Here is a 25,793-nt window from a genome sequence, read left to right on the forward strand (position 1 = left end):
CAGGTATTTTAGGTGAAAGAAGGGGCCAAATTACACAGCAAAGCACTGTGCTGTATAACATGCTTTAAGGGAACAGGATCAATTTTTTTTTTTAGGTTAACAAATGCTTTAAAAATAAATGCTGCTGTTTGCTCTTTAAAAATAAATACTCAAAATAAGTATAATTACTAAGCCCCACCCCTTCATGAAATTGTTGAAAAGGGGCGTAGCATGGGTGTCCTTAAAATGATGCCCACCCCTGAAGAAAGTTCTGCGGACGCTCATGGCAGTCTCCATATTTGAGGACTGGGAAGCTTCAAAAAATTTAATTTGTGCTCTTGGGTTTAGATACATTTTAACCTAACTCTCCTCAAATCACTCCTTAATAGTATTCATGACTTCATCATTACTTCCAAAACTCCATTCTCACAAGTGATCTTTCAGTCTTGGGAAAAGTTAAAAGTATCTGAGGGCAAGTTCTGGTGAGTAGGGGACAGATTTCACTAGTTCCAACCCATTTTCAATGATGACAGCCAAAGAAACAAAAGTCCTGTATGCTGAAGCATTGTCCTGATGGAAGAAGCAACTTTTCTTGACTCTTCTCCTTCATTGTAGTTCAGAGGGAAACATCAAAAGGTTATACTCTTGAAATTTGTTGGACACATTACAGAACATACTAAAATCACCCTAATCAAATCACACTGGTTTTATGTTCGGGTACAGGCTTTTGGACCAACTGTAAAGCACTCTCCTGGCTTCTTTCTTTCCGGTGTTGTACTTTCTTGCGTAGATCTTTAGCTATTTTCTTTTCGGTATCCTCTAGAAGTGAAATCTGCAGATTAATCAGAAGAGAAAGCCACGCAAGACCAAATATGATCCAGATAAACACCAAGGCGCGGAACCCTTCAAATGGCTTTTTGCACCGCTGTCCTACAAATGAGAAAAAATTATCTTAGTTGGAGAATTAAAGCCCAATTCCAGGCTCAGCCCAGGCCAGTCCTTTAAGTGCTATCCCCTCCCCTCCTTTTTTTTTTTTTAAAAAAAAGCAAAATTCGCCAGAGGTGGGCATTAAGGACTAAGCCTTCCCATAAATTAAAATTGGAATGTCAGTAGTTAGTAAGGAAGACTGTGTAAAGGGAATTTGAAGCCAACCACTTGAGATTACAAATGGTTACCAGCATGTAGGGGTGAGAGGGCCAACTTTTCTTTGGCACAATAACTGTCAGTAACCATCAAGACACTAGCTAGAAGGTTCTTTTGAGCCTCGTGAGTATAAGATTACTATGTATTCCTGTCAGTATTACAAATATGTCCAAACCCTAGTCATTATCGCTTCTGCTGGAGCTTCGGATGTAAGGCAGTGTGGAGAAACATATAAAGGCCTAGGAAATAAATAAAAAAAGATTCATAAGCTGAATACAATAATTACATTTTATTAACTGACAACTGCTTGCAAATTTTTTGAACTAGTGAAACTTCACCCTCCAGGCTACAGGGTGGCAACCCTACATTGACTAGTTAAGTCTTAAATGATAAGGGCAATTTTGAGAAGGGAAATTTTTACAGGAAATGTACTTATCTTTTCTTCTCCCTTCTTCTCCCAACCTAAAGTAATCCACCCCTCCATGCCCCACATGTATAAAAACCGTAAAAAAAACTCTTACCAGAAGGGATGTAAAATCAAGCCTGGAACAATACAGTACTCCTGTCCTGCACGGGAATCTGAGGTGGTCCTCTGGTGCAATCTCATAAATCTTGTCCTCTCACTCTCTTCATAGCTGTACCAGCTATGAAGAGAGTGAGAGGACAAGATTTATGAGATTGCACCAGAGGACCACCTCAGATTCCCGTGCAGGACAGGAGTACTGTATTGTTCCAGGCTGGCTTGATTTTACATCCCTTCTGGTAAGAGTCCACTCTCTCCCTTGGGGATTGGTGTTGGCCTTAGCTATCTGGAACTCTTTCCTCCGCTGCATGGTTTTGGAGCAGAGCTATTTCTATATGCCCTTATTAATTCCATCTTCTGGTAAGCAGTTAAGCTGGTGGTGGGACACTGAACTCTCCTTCACGTGGTCTAAACTCTTCAGTTTCATTGTTTCTTCACTGGAAAATTTTGGATAGTGACCTGTTATTCACCTGTTCACATCACATCTGGATTGTTTTTGGACATTTATTTGGATGGACACTTTTGTTTGTTACACAAGGGTGTTTTTGACTCGGGTGTATTGATTTGCACCTCTCCCTTTTTAACAGTTTTTATTCTGTAGCACCAGCACCCATAATATTGTTTTAGCACCCATTCATGTTTAGATGCATATGATTGGATGTACATTTGGTTAGCGCACCTGATTTTTATTCACTCATCTCACATTTATCACTCTAAGGTAGCAGCTTATCCACTTAAAATCAGCGCACTTTCTTTACTTTACCCAGATGTATACTTACCTGTATCCCGAAGAAAAAGGCCACTGCAATGTTTACATCCTTTGTTAAAATCTTTGTGCTTGCCATCTTCTTTTTGTTATTTTAACAAGATAAGAACAAAAAAAAAAAGAAAAAAAAGGCTAACAAGAGAGCTTGGTCACATGTGACCTGCCTTTCTTGCAATCACAGGGGTTCTCTCGGCAATGTTAGGCAGAGAGAACTTTGTAACACACCACAGGTGCCACACCTTGGCCTGCATTTTATGAAGGAGCTGTAAATGCAGGCCATGATGTGGAGTAATTTTTTCCTGGTGTATAGTGGAGTTCAGAACGTGGTATTTGCTCTCCAATATAAATAACCCACATGGTCTTACTAAACAAGTAAAAAAAATGGGATTTTTGTACTTACCGTTAAAATCTATTTCTCTGTGTGCATCCACGGACACAGCGCTCCATAAATCATAGCTAGTGGGTTGTAATGCCTCCTCCAGGAGTAGGACTAGACTGAACAAAAAACACCTGGCTACGCCCATGGACTGTCCTCAGCTTGTATATAACCCCCCTCTCTGCTCTAGGTAATCAGTTTAGTAGCAAGCAGTATTAGAAGTATCAGAACTCCATAGAGGGGTAGGTGCTGTGTCCGTGGATGAACTCAGAGAAATTGATTTTACGGTAAGTACAAAAATCCCATTTTCTCTTTTGTTCATCGATGGACATGCGGTTTTTTCCATCAAATGCAGCTTATCAATGCCCATCAAATACAGCCTTATCAGTACCCATCAAATGCAGCTTATCAGTGCCCATAAAATGCAGCCTTACTAGTGCCCATCAAATGCAGCTTATTAGTGCCCATCAAATGCAGTTTATCAGTGACCATCAAATTCAGCCTATCAGTGACCATCAAATGCAGCCTCACTGTGCCTATTAAATGCAGCCTTATAAGTGTCCATAAAATGCAGCCTTATAAGTGTCCATCGCATGCAGCTTATCAATGCCCATCAATGTAGCCAAACCAGTGCCCCCTTCAAATGCAGCTTATTAGTGGCCATCAAACGCAGCTTATCAGTGCCCATCAAATGCAGCCTTATCAGTGCCCATCAAATGCAGCCTCACTGTGCCCATCAAATGTAACTTATCATATGCAGCCTTATCAGTTCCCATCAAATGCAGCAGGAAAATCTGTCAAAATAAGGCACATAAGGAAACACCTTGGAATACGATGCAACTTGTGTGTACCAAACAACACAGCAACATCGGTGGCTACATCAGCCGCATCCTCCATTTTTAAAGTCTTATGCACTGCTGTGATATGTGCATCTACCAGCGCTTTTTCATTTGCTGCTGCGATCATGGAGGAATCATCCTCACTATCAGATGGATCAGGGAGTGTGATATTAAATCCCCCTGGACGGGCCGCATCCACGGTAGCATCAGGCTCAGAATCAGATGAGACAGCCTGAGCAGGGGAATGCAGGGGGTGCTTCCTCCTGGGCCTTTTTCCAACCGGGACACTAAGGACTTCAGGACCGCCGTCAGTGCAACCATGGGAAGCTGGAGTTCTGAGAGACCTGCCACCTCCATAAGGGGGTCAGTGGGGGAGATGTGACTTGAAGTACAAAAGCGATCTTTTGGCACCACTAAAGGATCACTTCAAGGCTCAGGGTACCAATCAGCAGAGAGAAAGAGATAACAGGGACCCCCAAAGACTCACCTTACCGACCGGAGGAGCGCCGAAAATTCGAACCCAGCATCATCATGGACGCTATCCCTGTTAATATGTCCCGGGCACAGGAAGGGGAAACTAAGGAGGAAGAGGAGGAGCTTCAGCATCCCCATGAGGCTTCAGTTGTCTCCAGCATCTCCCAGACTAAGGGAAAATGGCCCCTGTGACATTATCCGGCTATACAAACATGGCCTACAATCAAATGAAATACAAAAAAACTATCAGCGCAAACCTATTATATGTGATAAAATAACTCAACACCAATTCACTGTGCATAAATCAGGTGTGTGAACTTATAAATCAATAGTGGTGTCCGGCAGCATGCACCAATCGTGTTTCACAAATCACAATAAACTATAAATCATACAAAAATGTGATGCGCCAGAAATATAAAATCAAAAAGTGATGACAATAAATCATATCCAGTTCATAAGGCACATAGCAATGTGTGTGCTTCCAATAAAATGATATAAAGAGTGTCCCGTGTTCAGATGAAGAAAATCCAGTGATGAAAACAACTTGTAATCACCAATATAGTGAATCCCTCCACCAGGTGAATCAGCCTCTCACCTTTCTGAAGGACCCAAACGGGCCAGCAATCACATGTATCATGGATCAGACTTCCAGGAAAGAGCCACACTATATTGCACCTCGAGGGATCCCGGGACATATAGAAAACAGATGAAGAAATCTAGTGCTCTCCGCTTACTAATGAGGGTATGCTTTATTAGAGAAAGGCAGATCAACTCACATTTGTCGGGCACTCAGCTGTGCCTGCTGTATAATCGATGTCAGCGATCTGTTACCAGAGAGAGACTCTGCGTCGGCCACGCACGCTCCGCCCCCCTATACGCGTTACGTCGAGCGTAATGCTCCTTTGACTTCCTCGGGTTCCTCGGCACCCCTACCGAGGAAGTCAAAGGAGCATTACGCTCGACGTAACGCGTATAGGGGGGCGGAGCGTGCGTGGCCGACGCAGAGTCTCTCTCTGGTAACAGATCGCTGACATCGATTATACAGCAGGCACAGCTGAGTGCCCGACAAATGTGAGTTGATCTGCCTTTCTCTAATAAAGCATACCCTCATTAGTAAGCGGAGAGCACTAGATTTCTTCATCTGTTTTCTATATGTCCCGGGATCCCTCGAGGTGCAATATAGTGTGGCTCTTTCCTGGAAGTCTGATCCATGATACATGTGATTGCTGGCCCGTTTGGGTCCTTCAGAAAGGTGAGAGGCTGATTCACCTGGTGGAGGGATTCACTATATTGGTGATTACAAGTTGTTTTCATCACTGGATTTTCTTCATCTGAACACGGGACACTCTTTACATCATTTTATTGGAAGCACACACATTGCTATGTGCCTTATGAACTGGATATGATTTATTGTCATCACTTTTTGATTTTATATTTCTGGCGCATCACATTTTTGTATGATATACAAACATGGCCGCCAACCAGAGATCAGCCAGACTAAGGGAGAATGGCCCCGTAGCATCATCTGACTACACAAACATGGCCGCCAACCGGAGACCAGCCAGACTAAGGGAGAATGACCACCATCAGCTACAAACACTGAAGGAGCGTGGCCGGGATGTGAACTAGGGCAGCCGTGTGGTGCTTCATCTCCGATCCTGCCGGCATTCTGTATCACCTTTTGGGCTCTTCTCTCCCTTGCTGGCCGCTTCCACCTCCACACTGGGTCCTCCACGACATGCTGCTTCAACTCCGGTGGCTCGGATGCCTCAAGACAAGCCGCTCGCCACACGCTCGCAGGTCGGTACCTCCCGCCCCTCTTCTACCATTGCCATCTTGAACACATGGCTCCAGACCATGTCAGCAGCCAGTCAGACATCCTCCAAAGATTTGGCACCTGCTAATCCTACTGGGGCAGAGATACTGGCCACTATAAATGCCTCCAAAGAGGTTCTCACAGCAAAAATTGATGTGCTGACCACAGATGTCAACTTGATCAGGCATGACCTTGACAAATTCCGCTCCAGAATGTCAGAAGCAGAGGACCGTATCTCACAGGTAGAAGATGTGGTCAGATCTGACTCTACTGAACTTCATGCTCTACAATTGCAGGCAAAGGTGCTCCAAGAAAAAGCAGTGGATACTGAAAACCACCTGTGCAGCAATAATGTGCGGATTCTGGGTCTCCAAGAATGTGCAGAGGGCCCCAGGCCAGCAGAGTTTGCTGAAACTTTTCTGACATCACTGTTAGGCCTGCAATTTGCGGTGGAGAGGGCCCACAGGGTCCCCCCCACTCCACTGATCCCCGGGGCTTCAGCGAGACCCTTCCTGCTCCGCCTGGTAAATTACAGAGATCGAGACTGGTTCCTGGCAGCTACCAGCAATAAACAGGATCTTCAATATGAAAATTCTCCTTTTTGCCGGATTATTCCCCGAAGATCCAGCAACGCAGCAGATCGTTTAACGAAGTCCACAGGCGTCCCCGGGAAAAAGGTATTAAGTTCAGCCTGCTATATCCTAGCAGACTTAGAGTCATGGATGGAGATTGTACCCGATTCTTTGAAATCCCAGAGGATGCTTCCACCTGGCTGAATAGCCTCTGAGCCTTTTCCTGCTTATATCTTTGGAGATGACCGGTTGTCATTTTCTACTGCCTTCAATTTCATATGTAAGATACTGGTGCCTATATGTTTTAACTGAGGTATGCTGTTACGTTTTGATCTGTGGAAGGATCTGAGTTCTGAGCCCATGACTCTTATCATTTTCTGCCTGTGCTCACGCATAGGGGCTCATCTTTCATCCTTCTTGATATCTGGATATGGGGGAGCCCACAATACAGGAGCTTGTACTATGCCTCCCTTTATTGATCGTTAATACTTCTCTCAATTTTTCCTTATTATTTTCTGTTGGCTACTACAAGTTGAATGTCTAGGACGTTACAGATGTCTCCCTTGTCCTCTAGACTGACAGAATTGCCCACTTGGGCGTTAATCCTCCTCTCCCACTTATATTGGACATGGTGCATAGGATATGACCAGTTACAAATTTTAAGTTTTTTTGGGGGGATTAAATCCCTACCTGCTCCTCATTTTTGGAGGCTCGGGTATGAATAGAGCTGACATTAGATGCCAAATGGTTGGGTTACCTGTTGTTGATGTTTTATTTATTTATTTTTGGTTATTTTGGTACAGCTCTAAGTGCTGGCATGGCAATGGCTCGTGACTGTTTTGCTGCCGCTCAGATGCTTTTGTCCCCGTCTCGCTCACGCCTCACATTCTCTCTTTCTTCACTCCAATATGGCTCCACACGCTTTTGAAGAACTGAAAGTCATATCATGGAATGTCAGAGGTCTAAACTGTAAATTTAGGAGGGCTCTGATGTTTCAATACCTCAAGCATCAGGCCCCTCACCTGGTCCTAGTGGAGGAAACAAATCTTACAGGCAGCAAGATAATGAAACTGAAATAACCCTGGATTCAAAAGGCCTTTCATGCCATGTTCTCGAATTATGCGAGAGGAGTATCTTTACTTGTCAGCAAAAAATTGCCATGTGTCATTGACCAGGCTCACACAGGCCCCCACGGGAGGTATGTGGTTGTGGTGATGACGTTGTGGCAACAAAAATATGTGATAGTTGGTTTGTCTATTCCTCCTCCTTTTTTGTCGGTTGTCCTGTACTCTGTTCTGGAGAAGATTGTCCCTCATTGCCCAGCCAAATTATTGATAATGGGAGATTTTACAAAACCAATGGTGACCTTCTGGCCCCACTCCTGGCATCTCTTTTCACAAACTGTTTGTAGAAAGACACGCTTCCTTCTTTCATGAGCGAGGCTCATGTAATTCTCATATATAAACCCCCCAAAAACCCTACAGCATGTGCCTTCTACAGGCCCATTGCTCTGTTGATCAATGATCTTAAAATACTCACCAAACTCCTTACTGGCCGATTGAACTATCTTCTACACTTGGTAATTGACGCTGATCAAACCGGGTTCATGGCCCATAGAGCCACAGACGTTATTTGCGGAGATTATTCACAAATATCCCTGCTCCACTTAATAACATAGGCTCCAGGGTGGTTGCTTTTGATCCTGTTAAGTGGTCCTATTTATGGGTGGTGTTGAGGAGAATCGGATTTCCCCTTCTTTTCATACGGTGGTTAAATACGATATATCAACACCCTACAGCAGTGATTAGATTGGGCGGAGACCTGTCAGAAAAATTTGCTTTACACAAGGGGGCACGAGGCAGGGCTTTCCTCTCTCCCCAGCTCTTTTTGCAATCGTGATGGAGGCGGTGGTCAAGGCCCTATGGGTCTCCCCACTTATACGTGGGTTGAAGGTTGCCTGGCTGGAGGAGAGGGTAGCCCTATATGCGGAACTGCTGTTATTCCTAAATGATGCTGGTCCTTCCCTGGAAGGAGCCCTTCAGACATTGGAGGCGTTCTCTGCCATTACGTGTCTAAGGGTCAATTGGTCCAAGTCTCTGCTGTTCCTGATCGACCCAGATGCCCAACAGTCTGCATCAAAAGCGTTGAAATTGCAATGGGTACAGCAATTTAAATATCTGGGAGTAATAGTGTCCTGAGAGGCTGAAGATTACCTTAGGCCTTATCTCCTCCCAGTGTATCAGACTACAAAAGCTCAGCTGAGGGCATGGGAGAACTTACCCTTGTCCATTTTAGGGCGTATAAACCTAATCAAAATGAAATTACTACCGAAATTTACATATCTTTTTAGGCACTCGCCCCATTGGATCCCTAGATTCTTTTTTACCCAGTTAAACCAACTCTTTTTTTCCTTCATATGGGGTTCCCGACCACCTAGATACAAAATGACAACTCTGATGAGACCCGCCTCCGGGGGAGGTCTATCTTTACTGGATTGCTACAAATATTTTCTAGCATCCCAGCTGGTCACTGCTAGATGGTGGCTATGTCCCAAAAGAATTAATACCTCTACGTTTCTAGAAGCAGCAGTGCTGAACTCTCTGGAAGTCCTACAAAAACTTTTCTTTAGAGGTCTTAAGGCCCCTTACCCCTTGACTCCTTCCATGGTCACCACCATTAAAGCTTGGAAAGCGGGGTTTTCTTTTGAAAAAAACTCACAGGAAATCATCTCCCCAAATACCCCCCTGTGTCGTAATCCAACGTTAACACACTTCTATAATCTTCCGGATCCTCAGGCGTGGGCTAAGTACAAAACTAAAACCATATCCCACTTTGTAACTAATGGTTCCCTGCGATCCCTCACATCACTTTCTGCTGATTATAATGTCCCAGCCTCCCATTTGTTTAGATACCTCCAGTTGTCCCATGCTTTTAGAGGCCAATTCCCCAGTGACTCCCTTCAGTTGAAACAATCAGAGTTAGAGTATGTCATTAGGACTGAGTCTGAACCTAAGACTGAACCTATTGTTGACCCCTCTTCTGGACCTTTCCAATCTTTGATAGAGGTGGCTGAGGGATATACCCGAGCTTGATGATGAGGACTGGGTGGATGTTTGGGATCTTCCATTTCGCCATCTGGTTTCCCAAAGAGATAGGCTCATCCAATTTGAAATTATGCATAGGGCTTATTTCACTCCGCATAGGCTACATATTATTAACCTCTCGATTTCTCAGGAGTGCTGGAGATGTGACTACTCTCCAGCAGATTTCTCTCATGTCTGCTGGGGCTGTCTGGCCTTAGTCACTTATTGGGAGGAGGTGGTTGTGGTTATCAACTCTATTGCTAACATTTCGAGCAGCAGTTTTTAGCGGTACTGCGACATTGCGGCAAACAGATCGAACCCCTACCTGACATTTTTGACACTTTTTGGGGACCAGTGACATTAATACAGTAATCAGTGCTAAAAATATGCACTGTTACTGTATAAATGACACTGGCAGGGAAGGGGTTAATTACTTGGGGTGATCAAAGGGTTAAATGTATGCCTATTTGTGCTTAGTGACTGGGGGGCTCTGTGACAGGCACAGAGAGATCAGTGTTTCAGCTTAGCATGCGCCGATAAGACCGTGTGCACATAAACACGTAGATCTATGTGATTATGCGCAGCTGAGCCGCCCTGCCACAGTAAATCTGCGTGGGATGGTCGGCAAGTGGTTAATAAAGGCTGTCTAAGGAAATATGATAAAGTGTGGTCTAAATGGTTAGATGATCCATCTACTGCTGTTATGCAAGACAAATAATGCTCTCACCATTGCTCATCTAATAATGATCTTAAAATTGTCTTACAATTGTTTAAACCCTGTTGTGTCCAATGAGGATGTGCAGTGACGCCGGGGACACTCTCCTTTAAGTAGTATCACTGTCATACTGGGGGTGGCATCTAGGACACGGGCCATGTCTAGTCTCAACATGGTCGCAGAAATGCTGAAATGTATCATGATGTATTTGGACCCCGTGGGCAACGGTGTCTTGCTGAGACTTCTGTTTGTTTTTGTGTTGTGTATTGTACACTTGATTTGCAAATAAAGGGTTATTAAAAAAAAAAAAAAACACTGAAAGCATGCTGCCAGGATCTTTCCTGCACCCTCTGCAAGGGGACCCCCCCTAAAGGTAGGACACACATTTAGGGAAGTCTCTGCTGTGCACTCAGCACCGGGACCCCCCCCCCCCCCAGCACTATAACCACACTGCAAACAGCAGGGCATGCACCTAGGGGTCTCCTACACTCCAGACTACCAGGGCGGGACACACACTATCCCAGGACCCCTTCAGAGTGGGGATAGCGGGGGAGACCCTAGGAGTCTTTGCTGCCTTCTCTGCCCTGGGACCCCCATCAGACTCTAGGTCCAGACTGGGGGGAATGGGAGTGGGGGAAGCCCAGCTTAGTGAGGGATTTAAGGATGGGAGGAGGACACCTGCAGGCAGGTCCGACCATCCCTGGAGGTTACCCGCATCCACCCCAAAGAAAGCCACCAAAAGGGGAGAGGAAAGACTGTACTTACCTTTCCATGGTTCGGGTAACCCTCCAGACAGAACTCCTCGCCACCAAAGTAGAGGAGCTGTCGACCAAGGGACCGCTGCGACTCAGACCAAAGCCTGGTTGTATGCGACCCTGTGAGATGTTTAACTCGTGGGCCAGCCTCTGTCCATGAGGCTATGTCGCGGCTGACCTAGCGCGTAGCTGGTTATCTGCACGCGCTCGCTGGCTGGGCTGGGGGGACCACTGGATCTAGATTTTCCAGCCCGTCGCCCAGCCCTGCAGTTGTTTGTAGATCTCCCGAGAGAAAACAAAAAATATGTAGGGAAGGAGAAAATTGCTAGAACCAGAGATTCCAGCTGGGAGCCTAGGTCCTTACTCCTGACTAGACAGATTAAAATTGATTACGTAGAGCAGAGAGGGAGGTTATATACCAGCTGAGGGCGGCCCATGGGCTGAGAAAGTGATTTTAGTTTCTCTACTTTGCATGTCTTTGATTTTTTCACAATTTTGTTCATTAAACCTCCCAATGAGAGTGGAAAAGAGATAAAAAAAAGCAGCAGCTTCATAAAAGATCAGGGTACCAGTCAGAAGTATATACATAATCTGTTATAATTATAGATATCTCTACTTTCCCCAAAACTCCTTTCTCTGGTGCTGCATTCCATTCTGCTGTCCACTCAGCACTCACCAGGAATTATTCCATCCTCGCTGGCGAGTACACGCTACACCGCGGCTTTAAACCTTCTGGAGTGGACGCATGGATCTCCCCGCTGCTGAATTGTCTGTACCCCATGTGAGTTTTTGTTTGGCTGATTGCTCCATTTATGTACATTAAAAGATTACACTTAGAGGCGCTCTTCTGTCTTCCTCCTTATTAAACCTTAGGGAGACCATCTCACCTTGACCATGCAGTTGAAGACATAACTCTGCAAAAGCCATTCCACAACCCTCTTCTATTCATCTTACCAGTTCTCCCTCTAAGCACCTTGCTATGCTGCACTGGGGCAAAAATACACACCACATGCAGAAATGGGGGGTGGGGGGGGGGGCATGTGACCTGCTCTCCTATGACAGTGTCTCTGTCTAGAGAAATAGCCAATTTCATTACAGTACTGGCTTCATAAGACCAAGGAGCTGCGAGGGAGCACATGTGAGTATGAAGTGTATGGGAATGTCCTCTAAAGACCTTGTTACTTAGTGCTAAATGCTCAAGGTGACAGTGTCACTGATTGGTTGTGAAAAGGTTACATACCAGATCCTACTACGAAATCCCCAAAGCCGATGGTGCTTATTGTAATAAAGGCATAATATAATCCTTCCTCATATGTCCAACTCTCAGTGGTTACAAATACTAGGGGTGGGATTCCAAGAAATACAATAATTCCCATCACAAGGAAAAATATGATTGTCAGGACTTTTGCTGTTTTCTAAGAGGAAAAAAAGTGCTGTTAATCATTACTGTAAAAGAGCTTTTATTACAGAAAATCAGGAGGCCAGCAATAGCATCTTTATTTTCATGCTTCAGGTTTACTTTAGATGCACTGATATTCTGCATTGGCCTGCCTGTAATTGTTCTGCCAAAACAATGGCCCAAGATTATGCAGGAAATCTTATATTTTATAATTGTCAAGGATGTGTATGGATATTTATTTAAATGCCTATACACATAAATGATAATTTAAAAAGAAATTCACAATCTAAAATGAAAACATACAGCACAAAAAAAAACACAAACACGTTAACTCAATAGTAATACAAACTGCTTATACTCATTTCCCTTCACTTCAATGCTCTATTTGCCCAACAGAAATTTGTGAAATGCCCAGTACATCTGGGTATGAAAGAAAATGTTACTCTTTCCTGCCATAATGCAGCAATAGGTGCTTGAGCAGCCAATAGCCAAGGGCCACCGCTGTCATGTAGGCGACCGAGAGAGAGTTATTTCATCCAGTCATAACAGCCCAACACTTACACAAGGCTTGTTCACTTCCTTCTTCAGCAGGGTCATTACTAGACACCTGGCACCCAGGGCAAGTGCCCCAGGTCTTCCAAACTGTGCCCTAGATCTCCTGTGCAGTAACTTTTACCATCATCCTAAGAAGAATCCTGTAGACCAATATACTTTGATTGCTACTTAACTTTGGTTGTATTTTTGTTATTTTGCACATCCAATCTTATCTCCAGCAGTAGCACTAATTTCCCACACATTTCTTTAGATTTGTAGTTGCTTCATAATGTGTGTTTTTAGTTGGATTTTTACCAGATTGCTTTTTTCTGTGTTTAACACCCAAAATTTCAACCTAGATGCCTAAAGGCCCGTACACACGTACCGATCGTCGGCATACAAACGTCGGCGGACGAAAGATCTGGCGATTGTACGCTTGTTAGTATGGTGCCTCCGACAGCCGTCAGCGCACATTCTGCCGACAAGAGTATGTCTTGCAAGCATTAAAATTTTTGTATGCCGACACCAGAGCGGCCGATTGTTCGCCAGTCAGTACAGAATTCGGACGACAGACCGCAGATTTGCAAGACTGGGCATGCTCAGAAAAGGAAAAACACAGGGAAAGTTAACCATTACATGACATCACTTCTGCAGTCGGCTGTAGTCGGCAGACAAAATTCTTGTGCTGTCTTTGCACTTTTCAACAGACACCGACAGCCCAGGGACAAAAGACGGCCGATCGTTCGCTGACGATCGGTACGTGTGTACGGGCCTTTAGGATGTCCTGTGTGTTTAAGAACCCTAGCAGCACTTCTGCTCTTGAGTGAATGGAGCAATTAGGTAGTTTAAATAACATTTGTTCCTATTCAACCCCTAGGGCCCCCTTCACACTTGCGGACCGTTCAGATCCGCCTGTCAGTTTTTCAGGCCGATCTAAACGGATGCCCCATGCATCTCTATGGGGCAGCGGATGTCAGCGGAGACATGTCCGCTGACATCCGATCAGATCCTGTCCGTCAAATCTGGACGGATGGAAACCCTATTTTCCATCCGTCTGGTGGATGGGATTCCCCCATAGAGAAGAGAGGGGACCTGACAGCTCTCTCTCCGCACACAGTGTGGAGACAGAGCTGCCATCCGCCTGCTCAGCGGGGGAATGGCCGATCGATCCCCCGCTGAGAAAAATGGAGTCCGCCGGTGGAGCAGCAAGTGTGAAAGGGGCCTTATAGTTTACGCTAGCCAACCCTAACTATTACCTTGTCTTTAACTATTGTTTTCTGGATTTTTTGTTTATTTTTATTTTTCTAACCACTAATATTTAAACTTTTTTTATTTTGTTCATTCTTTTTTTTTTTTTTTTTGTCTCGCGTTAAAAAAGTGCAACCTTTTTTACTTAACAATGATTAAATGTTTTTTGTTTTGTTAAGGGTTGCTTAAAAATTAAAATATTTGAAAGACACGATTGCCAAAGAAAGTCCCATTTGTCCCCAAAAATAAACGTATCACTTTTTTAACCTAAATAATGACATGTTATTGCGGAAAAAACAGGTCAATAGCTGAAATGTAAAAATTGATCTTGGCCTGAAAATCCTGTGACAAAAAAAAAAATTACTAAATCCCTTGGAAAGTGTTGTTGTTTTTTTAATTGTAAGAGCACTGGAAAATGAAATACAGGTAGAAAAGATAACCCACCTTTTTCATTCCTTTTTTCACCAAACATTTTCCAAATTGTTTACACCAATGGGAGAGACTTTTACCAACTTGACTGAGAACAATGACATTGAAGGGGATTCCAAAAAGTGCATAGGCTACACAGAACATCTGTCCACCTTGTGTTCTGGGGGCAATTGTACCATAGCCTGAAAGGAAATAAGAAAAATAAAAAGGTATTTCAAAATAAATCTTAAAATTTTGAGCTTGTGGCCCATAGCAACTATATAGGATTCTTTTATTTGCTAAAACTGATAATTTATCCTTAAATGTTCCTTATGCTGTTCTTCCTGTAATCCTAGCACTAAAGGCCCATACACACGATAAGAAAATTGGAAGTAAAATTTCATCCGACTTTCAGATCGTTACTATAGTGCGTTCGACAACCGATTACGAATTTTCATATGACAAAAGGTGAATGTGCAAAAAATACAAGAATTTTTGTATGAAAGTAATCTCTTCACTTTCAATATGAGACTAGCATGCAACAAAAAACGGGCGAAATTTGTCTGATAATCTGATCTGATAATCTGATTGTGTGTACGAGGCTTTATTCTCTTTATAACCCCAGAACTAAACCTTTCTGCAATTGTAATTCTAACACTAAAGCCCCGTACACACGTACCGATTGTCGGCCGCAAATATTCGGCCGTCGAACGATCGGCCGATTGTCGGCTTGTTAGTATGATGCTTCCGACAGCGCATTTTCGGCTGAACAGAATCTGTCCTGCAGGCATTAAAATTTTTGTACGCCGACAACAGAACGGCCGATTGTGCGTCAGTCAGTACAGATTTCGGCCGACAATCAGCAGATTTGCAAGACTGGGCATGCTCAGAGAAGAAAAAAGACACGGAAAGTTAATCATCACATGACATCACTTCTGCAGTCGGCTGTTGTTGGCCGACAAAATTCGTGTGCAGTCTTTTGCACTGTTCAGCGGACAGAACAGCCCTGGACAAAAGACGGCCGATCGTTCGGCCGACGATCGGTACGTGTGTACGGGGCTTTACCCTTGCTGTAATTCTAACACTAACCAGCATTAACAGTAAAACTAATCCTCCCTCCCTCTTGCTGTCCTCTCCTGCTATTGACAGTGCAGGTCCAGCATCTCTGTCTCCATAGCAGGGACAGTGCATTAGGATCCAGTGCCGGTTACATTATGGGGCTGATGGGTGCATGTGCGGAAGGCCGGCACTATTGGTTGTAGACACGTGAGCTCTCGAGTGACGCTGCATAGCCTTCTCTGTTGACATGCCGATCTGGATGCGATCTGGGCAATGCTCCCAATTGGATCTAATATGTGGACATAAACACAGTATTTATTAGAATCAAAAGTAAAATCACATATAAATCAACAATATGTTCAGCAGCCATGTGTAAGGTGGCTTTGATGAACAAAACCACTATCATATTTAAGATTCGATCTGATCAGGAGCATGACCCGGATCTCATCCTGATCGCCATGTCAACAGAGTGCTGTGCTAGAGTGTCATAGACACTCGGCTCGGCTGCAGCCACTGGTCCCTACATTTATAGACTGCTTCTCCTGTCCTGCGGACTGGAGAAAGCAGACTGTTTTTTCAAACTGTCCCTACAGTAATAGCGGTTTCAAATACTGCCTGGAGCCCCCCCCCCCCACAGTGGTAGGACACCAGGGCCGGTCACAATTGTGACCTTCTTGACCCTGGTAGTTCAGCCACTGGTTTGAGCACAAATAAATAATAAATAATAGGCTTAGACACAACCTGCTAGACAGTGTATTCACTATGCCAAAGCAACTTAAATTAGAGTTTTATACTTACCTGGAATTAACACACAAACCAGCAAGATCAGTAGTAGACAGAGATTATAAATATTGACTGTTTTGGGAATAGGGATATTGCAACTACTTAGGGTGCACCCAAAGAAAATTACTAAGCCCTGTGTGATACCCTTGGGGAGTATCTCTGCACTAAGCAACTTGCAAAAGGTCTCTATGTAGCAACTTTAAATGGACCTTCTTTAGTCCTTGATCTTCAGTCAGCTAGCCTTGGTGCCCTAACATACTGCTGGTGCTGGTGAAAACAGTCACAGTAAGGCCTGCAAGCAGTAAGGGACTATATGACAGCTGTGTGGTCAATTCCTAAGGGCTCAGCCCTCTAGTGACTATACGTTATGGCCCTCTCAACAGATTTAGCAACCCAGTATGAAAATCCCACTGTGTTGAAAGGAATTCTCTGCCCCAGTTCAGCATGGCTCTGGACCTTGTCTCACCTGGCGGTACAGCTTTAGTGTAGGTCATGAGTGCTTGGTGGTGCTGCTCCAGGCTAAGGTGTAGGGTCCAATTTGCACTCAGGATAGTAGGGATGTCAGGGTAAGAGGAAGTCATCCAGTGAGAGATGAACATTTAAGCATAAGACCACCGCTCACCATAGTTGATCCTGGTATGGATGTATACATGTGAAAGCCTCAGTCAATGCCACTCCTCGGGCCATGACCCCTGACATGTTTTCGTCCCGCCCATTAAGGCTTACTTATAGAGGTGAGTATATTGAGACGCGCCCTTATGCTTTAGTGTAAGTGCAGCGCTAAGCTCTAAGGGGCAGTAACAGTCCCAGTCTCCAATTCTCCAATGCTCTCTCTCTGGTCTCACAGTGGTATGCCTGAGGCCTCCGCTCTAGCTGCAAGCAGGTCTGGGGATGTGTTCACTTCCACTTCCCACAGCAACAGACTGTGTGTTTCAAGGAACAGCCCAGGAAGATACTGTGTTCCTCTCCTCCTCGGTCTCAACCTCTTGTGGGAGATGTAGTCCATTGGGGAATGAAGGCCCAAATAATTCTCCCTGTCCGGATTTTAACTCCCATCATCCACTGTGGCCAGCTTCACAGTCCATTGACTGTCAGCACAGACTGTCAGCACTCCCGCTCCCCCTGCGGATGGGAATCAGTAGCACATTGAAGTCCAGCTTGTCTGTTTGCTCCCAGTGCAAAGGTAACTACTGATAATGTCATGGCTTAGCCTTTGCAGCCTAAAACTTAGCTACACTTATGAAGAATGCAACCAAAGTTACAGGAAAACAAATATCGTCAGAAATTCCTAAAACTAACAGGTGGGTAGGAACTACAGCAGAGAATTCTCAAATAAGCAACCCAGCAGCTTCAATTTATTATTTTTTTAAATAAAAGCAGGCCCTCTTGTTGGTTTATACCTTAATATGTTAGTTTGCACTGGATATTAGCATACTCTGACAGATTTCCTGTCAAATTAAGCCATCCAGCGTTGAGCTGTCACCGTTCTTGCTGATCCGAGGCGCGTTCATCTTCGCCCGGTCTACGTTCCAGGTTTGATTTCTTGGCTGTGATGACATCACTCCCTTGTATCCTCATGGGAGTCACTTCATCTTGGCACAGAGCGGTGCCATAAATGCACGCTTAGCTGCGCAAAATGTGACCCAAACTAAATCTGCACAAATTATCACCTAACCGGTTGCCGACTGCACACAGTATATTTACTGCGGCAGTCAGCCCCGGCCAGGCAGAGTGACGTAGATCTACGTCACTAGCCTGTCACCGGGTTTTGAGCCAATAGCCGGAGAGCGCGCGTCCGCTGAGGCGCGCGCCCGCCTCGGCTCGTTCACAGAGGAGTGCGGGCGTGTGACCGGCGGACCCGATGTCCGCCGGTCACACTACGATCGTCGGTAGAGCGGGAGAAAGGCGGACGGCTTATGTAAACAAGCCGCCTGTCATTCTCCCCTGTGTAAAAATGGAGATCAGACGGTTCTACTATGTAGAACCGTTGATCTCTGTTTTTACAATAGGAGACCTGTCCCACTACAGTTAGAATCACGCCCCTAGGACACACTTAACCCCTCCCTGTCCAATACAGTTAACCCCTTCCCTGCCAGTGTCATTTTTACAGTAACAGTGCATATGTATAGCACTGATTACTGCAGTAATGTCACTGGTACCCCCAAAAGTGTCAAAAATGTCAGTCAAGGGTCCGATCTGTCCGCCGCAATGTCGCAGTACCGCAAAAAAAAAAATCGCAGATCGCCACCATTACTCGTTAAAAAAAAAAAAACACCAAAAATGACAAAAATCTTTCCCTTTGTTAGTAAACGCGATAACTTTTGCGCAAACCAATCAAAATACGCTTTTTGCGATTTTTTTTACCAAACATATGTAGCATAAAACAAATTGGCCGAAATTGTTAAAAAATTTTGATTTTTACATTTTTTTGGGGGGGAATTTCATATAAAAAAAAGTGAAAAATATTGTTATTTTTGCAAAATTTATGCTATTTTTTTGTTTATAGCGCATGATCAAAAAATCGCACAGGTGATCAAATACCACCAAAAGAAAGCTCTATTTGTGGGGAAAAAAGGAAGTGAAATTTGTTTAGGTACAGCGTCGCACGACCGCGCAATTGTCCGTTAAAATCACGCAGTAAAAAAATCGCAAAAAACCCCCTGGTCAGGAAGGGGGTAAAATCTTTCGGGGCTTAAGTGGTTAAATGGTCCATTTATTAACTGGCTAAATTAGCTGAAAAATAACAATTACCGACAGTATCACTGAAAAAATTGTAGATCTTACCTATGGTGGTAACCACTGTTCCAGCAAAAAAGAAGGCGCTGCTAAAATCCCAGTTAGTGTGAGGACTTGATGTTCTGTTCTCTAGAGGCTCTAGGGGGTTTAACCCCTGTTTGACTGCTTCTGTAACAACCTGATTTAAAAACACATTTTAGTGGCATTCGCTGCAAATTAATTGTTATAATAATATACTATAGGCTCAATTTGCAAAGCTACTACAACAGCATAAGGATACTTTTTTGTTCAAAAAAGTGAGTTATTTTTAGTTGAATGTAATGAAATTTGAAAATTACAGTCACTCAGCTAAAATAAAAAGTCTGCTTCCAGTTAGACTAGAAGTACTTTATCCTTGTGTTAAGGGCCTGTTCACACAAATATGCTAAAAAAAATAAAATAAAAAAAAAATGAATGTGCGTTGCCTTCCATTGATGCGCATTGACACACTTTTTTAAAAAAAGGAGTGAGGGAGAAAACAGAGACGTAGACTAACAGGTTTTTGTTTTGGAAATGTCTCGAGTAACAGCCCTAATTATTTCTATTGCAATAGCTACATTGAGTAGGAGGAGGCGGATGTGGATGCGGATATTGAGGGAAGCCAAAAAGCATCATAGAGTGCATCCACTGCTAACACAAAGTGAAAGTAAAGGGCTAAAAGGCAGTTTTGTACCATATACCAGGATTTACGATGTCACTCGTCTATTTCTTTAAACACTACCATTGAGACACCTCACTAGTTAGCTTTCCACTGCACATGTTCTACTTCCTCTCTAACATGACTGCCGTATGGGTCCTTGTAAGGGGCAAAATACACTTGCATTGATGTGCATTTACATGCATTAATGTGTGTTGCATTTGTAGCATACCCTGGTAGGAGCTGCTGAGTATAGAACTATCTTGGGTCTCCCTCAGATTATCCTGTTGCCAGATACCGGTATTTTCACACACTGCCAGGTGCACACACACTCTTTCGCTCATTGTCTTCAATGTCCAGTCTAGGGTTTTTTTTTTTTGTGTTTTATTTGGAGAACTTGGATAGGAGAAGGGATTAGTGGGATACTCCAAATTCAACTATGTACAGGTGAGGACAACTCTCACTTGGCCTCACTTAGTGGAAGCGAATAGCAGATCTTCTACTAAAGCATACAGCACTTGCATGGGAAGAATAAGTCCTTTGCTTGTGTTAGCAGCAAACTCTGTGAACTCTGTATCTTCAGGACATTAGCCAGTATCCTCTAGTAGCTTACACATAGTCCACTGACTTTCTAGCAACCAAGAGGGAGTTTTTAACATCAACAGTCTCTAGGATCCCCATGGGAAGTCTGTACTCACAAGACCCTGGCTGCAGGTCACCTTCCTCCATGATACCAGATGAGATCCATAGACATACTCCCTCAGTCAGCCCTCAAAAGAGTCCCTGGGTTTCAGCATCTCTGTTTCTGGTCTCTAGGTCGACCACCTGAGGCCACATTGCAGCCTATGCTGGGAAGAGGCAACAGCCCCCTCCCCACCTGGACTCCGCTCTGCAGCCGAAGACCAGGAGCCATATGTGCAGCCCAGATTTAAGTACAGTCCCCAAACATGCATCGGGGCACCTCAAATACCTATTGGCCAGGGTTATACAGATATCCCCTGCTCTCATCTGCATGGTTTCCTCCCATTTTCCGATACACTGTAACACTATTGGATTAGTGTTAAACATCAAGCCAGGTTGAGCAGCTTTAGAGCACACTGGGCAGGTTCTATCTACCAATCACAGCCACCTGTTAAGCAGACAGCTCCTAGATTTACCTGGCTGTCTCCTGGTTAAGCAGAAAAACCAAAAACTACATACAGTCAGGTCCATAAATATTGGAACATCAACACAATTCTAATCTTTTTGGCTCTATGCACCACCACAATGGACATGAAATGAAACAAGCAAGATGTGATTTAACTGCAGACTTCCAGCTTTAATTTGAGGGTATTTACATCCAAATCAGGTGAACGGTGTAGGAATTACAACAGTTTGTATATGTGCCTCCCACTTTTTAAGGGACCCAAATTAATGGGACAGATTAACAATCATAAATCAAACTTTCACTTTTTAATACTTGGCTGCAAATCCTTTGCAGTCAATTACAGCCTGAAGTCTTGAACGCATAGACATCACCAGACGCTGGGTTTCATCCCTGGCGATGCTCTGCCAGGCCTCTACTGCAACGGTCTTCAGTTCCTGCTTGTTCTTGGGGCATTTTCCCTTCAGTTTTGTCTTCAGCAAGTGAAATGCATGCTCAATCGGATTCAGGTCAGGTGATTGACTTGGCCATTGCATAACATTCCACTTCTTTCCCTTAAAAAGCTCTTTGGTTGCTTTCGCAGTATGCACTGTGAAGCGCTGTCCAATGAGTTCTGAAGCATTTGGCTGAATATGAGCCCGAAACACTTCAGAATTCATCCTGCTGCTTTTGTCAGCAGTCACATCATCAATAAATACAAGAGAACCAGTTCCATAGGCAGCCATACATGCCCACGCCATGACACTACCACCACCATGCTTTACTGATGAGGTGGTATGCTTTTGATCATGAGCAGTTCCTTTCCTTCTCCATACTCTTCTCTTCCCATCATTCTGGTACAAGTTGATCTTGGTTTCTTCTGTCCATAGGATGTTGTTCCAGAACTGTGAAGGCTTTTTTAGATGTTGTTTGGTAAACTCTAATCTGGCCTTCCTGTTTTTGAGGCTTACCAATGGTTTACATCTTGTGGTGAACCCTCTGTATTCACTCTGGTGAAGTCTTCTCTTGATTGTTGACTTTGACACACATACACCTACCTCCTGGAGAGTGTTCTTGATCTGGCCAACTGTTGTGAAGGGTGTTTTCTTCACCAGGGAAATAATTCTTCGGTCATCCACCACAGTTGTTTTCCGCGGTCTTCCGGGTCTTTTGGTGTTGCTGAGCTCACCGGTGCATTCTTTCTTTTTAAGGATGTTCCAAACAGTTGATTTGGCCACACCTAATGTTTTTGCTATCTCTCTGATGGGTTTGTTTTGTTTTTTCAGCCTAATGATGGCTTGCTTCACCGATAGTGACAGCTCTTTGGATCTCATATTGAGAGTTGACAGCAACAGATTCCAAATCCAAATAGCACACTTGAAATGAACTCTGGACCTTTTATCTGTACCCTGTAAATGGGATAATGAGGGAATAACACACACCTGGCCATGGAACAGCTGAGCAGCCAATTGTCCCATTACTTTTGGTCCCTTAAAAAGTGGGAGGCACATATACAAACTGTTGTAATTCCTACACCTTTCACCTGATTTGGATGTAAATACCCTCACATTAAAGCTGAAACTCTGCAGTTAAAGCACATCTTGTTTGTTTCATTTCAAATCCATTATAGCGGTGTATAGAGCCAAAAAGATTAAAATTGTGTCAATGTCCCAATATTTATGGACCTGACTGTACACCTACACTAGCATCTATCTGGGAGGATGCTACACATTGAAATGCATACATGTAGAATTTTAATGCACTGCACACAACACTGTTATTGTAATGTGAACAGGATATATTAATCAATTGTTTTCTTTGTGTCCTTGTGGTGACCTGCATACTTCCAATGCAGTGACAACAGAGGTCACTGCAGTATGTCAATTGTGCCCTAATACACTGCATTCACAACTCTGCGTTTTGAATCGCGGGCAGATTTGCTGCGATTCTGCCCACGATTTCAAAATGCCCCGGTGTGAATGACAGAATGCACATTTGAGAGGCCATTAAATAATGATAAACTATCTACATTTTTGGAAAATATAAAAGACAAGGTTACCAAATAAATAGATGTCAAATCTTAAATTTGTGTGCACCTGTGAAATGGCAACAAACCTCAGTAACCTATATTTTCTTTAGGCGATGCTTCAAAAGCTCCCTATAGGTTATCAGCTTAATGCTACAGAGGAGGTCTGGTGCTAGAATTATTGCTCTCACTCCGGCATGCACGGCATTTTTCATGCGTAGTGCCCCGAAGCATGTGTTAATATTTGCGCAGCCGCCCGAATGCTTTCACCTGACAGGCAGGAGTCTGCCTGTCCGTTTTACACACCATCCCGGTGGCTGCAGGCACTGGATTGTGTGTGAAATCCCCCTGCTGTCAGGACCGTATGACATACAGACCTGGCAGCGAAAGGGTTAAGGCCTGTTTCACACAAGATTCAAATTGTATAGGGCCCATTTTTCTCAGCAGGGGATCTATCTGCTATCCGCCTATGCGAGTGGACACAGCCCATTCTGCTCTATGGGCAGTCAGATGTAAATTGACTGGCTGTCCATTTAACCACTTGCCGACCGCCGCACGACTATCTACGTCGGCGGTCAGCCCCTCACAGGCAAAGTGACGTAGGGCTACGTCACTAGCTTGTGAGGGTCTAGGGAGCGAGCGCGCGCCGCCGGAGGCGCGCTCCCGCGTGGTCACGGACCCCCCCCGCGTGTGTGACCGGCGGACCCGATGTCCGCCGGTCACTCTGCGATCGGCGGGGGAGAGGGAGAAAGTCAGGCGGCTTGTGTAAACAAGCTGCCTGTCATTCTCCCCTGGGTATGAAGGATGATCATACGGTTCTACTACTTAGAACCGTTGATCACTCTTCATACATCTGAAGCCACAGCCAATCACAGTAGAAAGCACGCCCCCTAGGGACACACATAGCCCCTCCCTTTCAAAAAAAAGTTAACCCCTTCACTGCCAGTGTATTTTTACAGTAACAGTGCATATGTATAGCACTGATTACTGTAGAAATGTCACTGGTAACCCCAAAAGTGGCAAAAATGTCAGTCAAGGGTCCAATCTGTCCGCCGCAATGTCGGAGTACCGCAAAAAAAATCGCAGATCGCCGCCATTACTCGTTAAAAAAAAAACAACAAAAATGACAAAAATCTTTCCCTTTGTTAGTAAACGCAATAACTTTTGCGCAAACCAATCAAAATACGCTTTTTGCGATTTTTTTTTTTTTTACCAAACATATGTAGCATAAAACAAATTGGCTGAAAATGTTAAAAAATTTTGATTTTTACATTTTTTTGGGGGGGAATTTCATATAAAAAAATGTGAAAAATATTGCTATTTTTGCAAAATTTGCGCTCTTTTTTTGTTTATAGCGCGTGATCAAAAAATCGCACAGGTGATCAAATACCACCAAAAGAAAGCTCTGTTTGTGGGAAAAAAAGGACGCCAAATTCATTTAGATACAGCGTCGCACGACCGCGCAATTGTCTGTTAAAGTCACGCAGTGCCGAATCGCAAAATACCCCCTGGTCAGGAAGGGGGTAAAATCTTCCGGGGCTTAAGTGGTTAAGCCCCGTACACACGTACCGATCGTCGGCCGAACGATCGGCCGTCTTTTGTCCCCGGGCTGTTGTGTCCGCTGAAAAGTGCAAAAGACTGCACACGAATTTTGTCCGCCAACAACAGCCGACTGCAGAAGTGATGTCATGTGATGGTTAACTTTCCCTGTGTTTTTTCTTTTCTGAGCATGCCCAGTCTAGCAAATCTGCTGTCTGTCGGCCGAAATCTGTACTGACTGGCGAACAATCGGCCGTTCTGGTGTCGGCATACAAAAATTTTAATGCTTGCACGACAGATTCTGTTCGGCCGAAAGTGCGCTGTCGGAAGCATCATACTAACAGGCCGAAAATCGGCCGATCGGTCGATTCGGCCGACAATCTGCACGTGTGTACGGGCCTTTACACCCAACTGGCCTCTGATCAAGGAAACGGATTCCCTTCCTTTTGTTTTTGCTGGATCGATGTAGGTGAGTGTAAGAGCCAGTCCACAGTAGCGCAACTTGTCAGACGACTTGTCAGCCTGACAAGTCGCGCTCCCTCGCGGTCCATTGACCACTACAGGACCCATTCTAATAAGAGCGACACAAGTCGCTCCGACTTAGAAAAAGGGTCCTGTACTACTTCGGGGTGACCTCGGAGCGACTTGCATAGCCTTCCTTTATGTGAAGTCCCTGCAAGTCGCTCCAAAGTCGTGGTGCATGGTAATGCACAAGTCGCCCCCGAAGTAGTAAGGAGTCGTGTTGCCTTAGTGTGAACCGACTCTAAATAGACACAAGTCCGTTTGCTCACGTGACCGGCCGACTCTCTCCTCTCCTCGTCTGACAGCTGCAGCGGGTGGGGCCGAGATTCCCCCCCGCTGACATCAGTCGGGACGAGAGGAGGAGAGGAGAGAACCGGCTGGTCATGTGAGCATCAAGCTGCGCTCTGAAATCAGGTATAGATGGCATTTTCTCTGTCGCTCATTGACAGACGCAGTCCTCTTTGATTAATATCAGTAGGGTTATACTGCCCCCTACAGGAGTAGGACACTAGGCAGGAAAAACGTTCTGGTCACACCTTAGGGGCCGTCCCAGAGGGTATATCCTCTCTCTCCCTGCTACAGGATGTCAGTTTTTTTCTGCCTAGTCAGGAGTAAGGACCTAAGTTCCTTGCTGGGATCTCTGGTCCTGGCAAGCTTTTTTAGATAAATCTTTTTTAGGTAGCTTTTTCTCCCCAGTTT

General features: G+C 44.5%; 1 protein-coding gene across 1 annotated transcript in view; it reads right to left on the bottom strand.

Moving 5' to 3' along the window:
* Positions 1 to 388: 388 nt before the first annotated feature.
* Positions 389 to 25,793, bottom strand: part of LOC309543280 (potassium channel, subfamily K, member 16-like) — a 41,922-nt gene continuing 16,517 nt past the window's right edge. The window contains exons 2-5 of the mRNA XM_082242738.1: positions 19,257 to 19,386; positions 14,667 to 14,833; positions 12,282 to 12,456; positions 389 to 909 (exon numbers count right to left, since the gene is read on the bottom strand). Coding sequence (XP_082098864.1) covers positions 671 to 909; positions 12,282 to 12,456; positions 14,667 to 14,833; positions 19,257 to 19,386 — 711 coding nt within the window. The 3' untranslated portion in view covers positions 389 to 670. The remainder of the gene's footprint in view (positions 910 to 12,281; positions 12,457 to 14,666; positions 14,834 to 19,256; positions 19,387 to 25,793) is intronic.

This window comes from Pelophylax lessonae (assembly GCF_965119305.1).
Source record: "Pelophylax lessonae genome assembly, chromosome: 13".
NCBI classification, from domain to species: domain Eukaryota; kingdom Metazoa; phylum Chordata; class Amphibia; order Anura; family Ranidae; genus Pelophylax; species Pelophylax lessonae.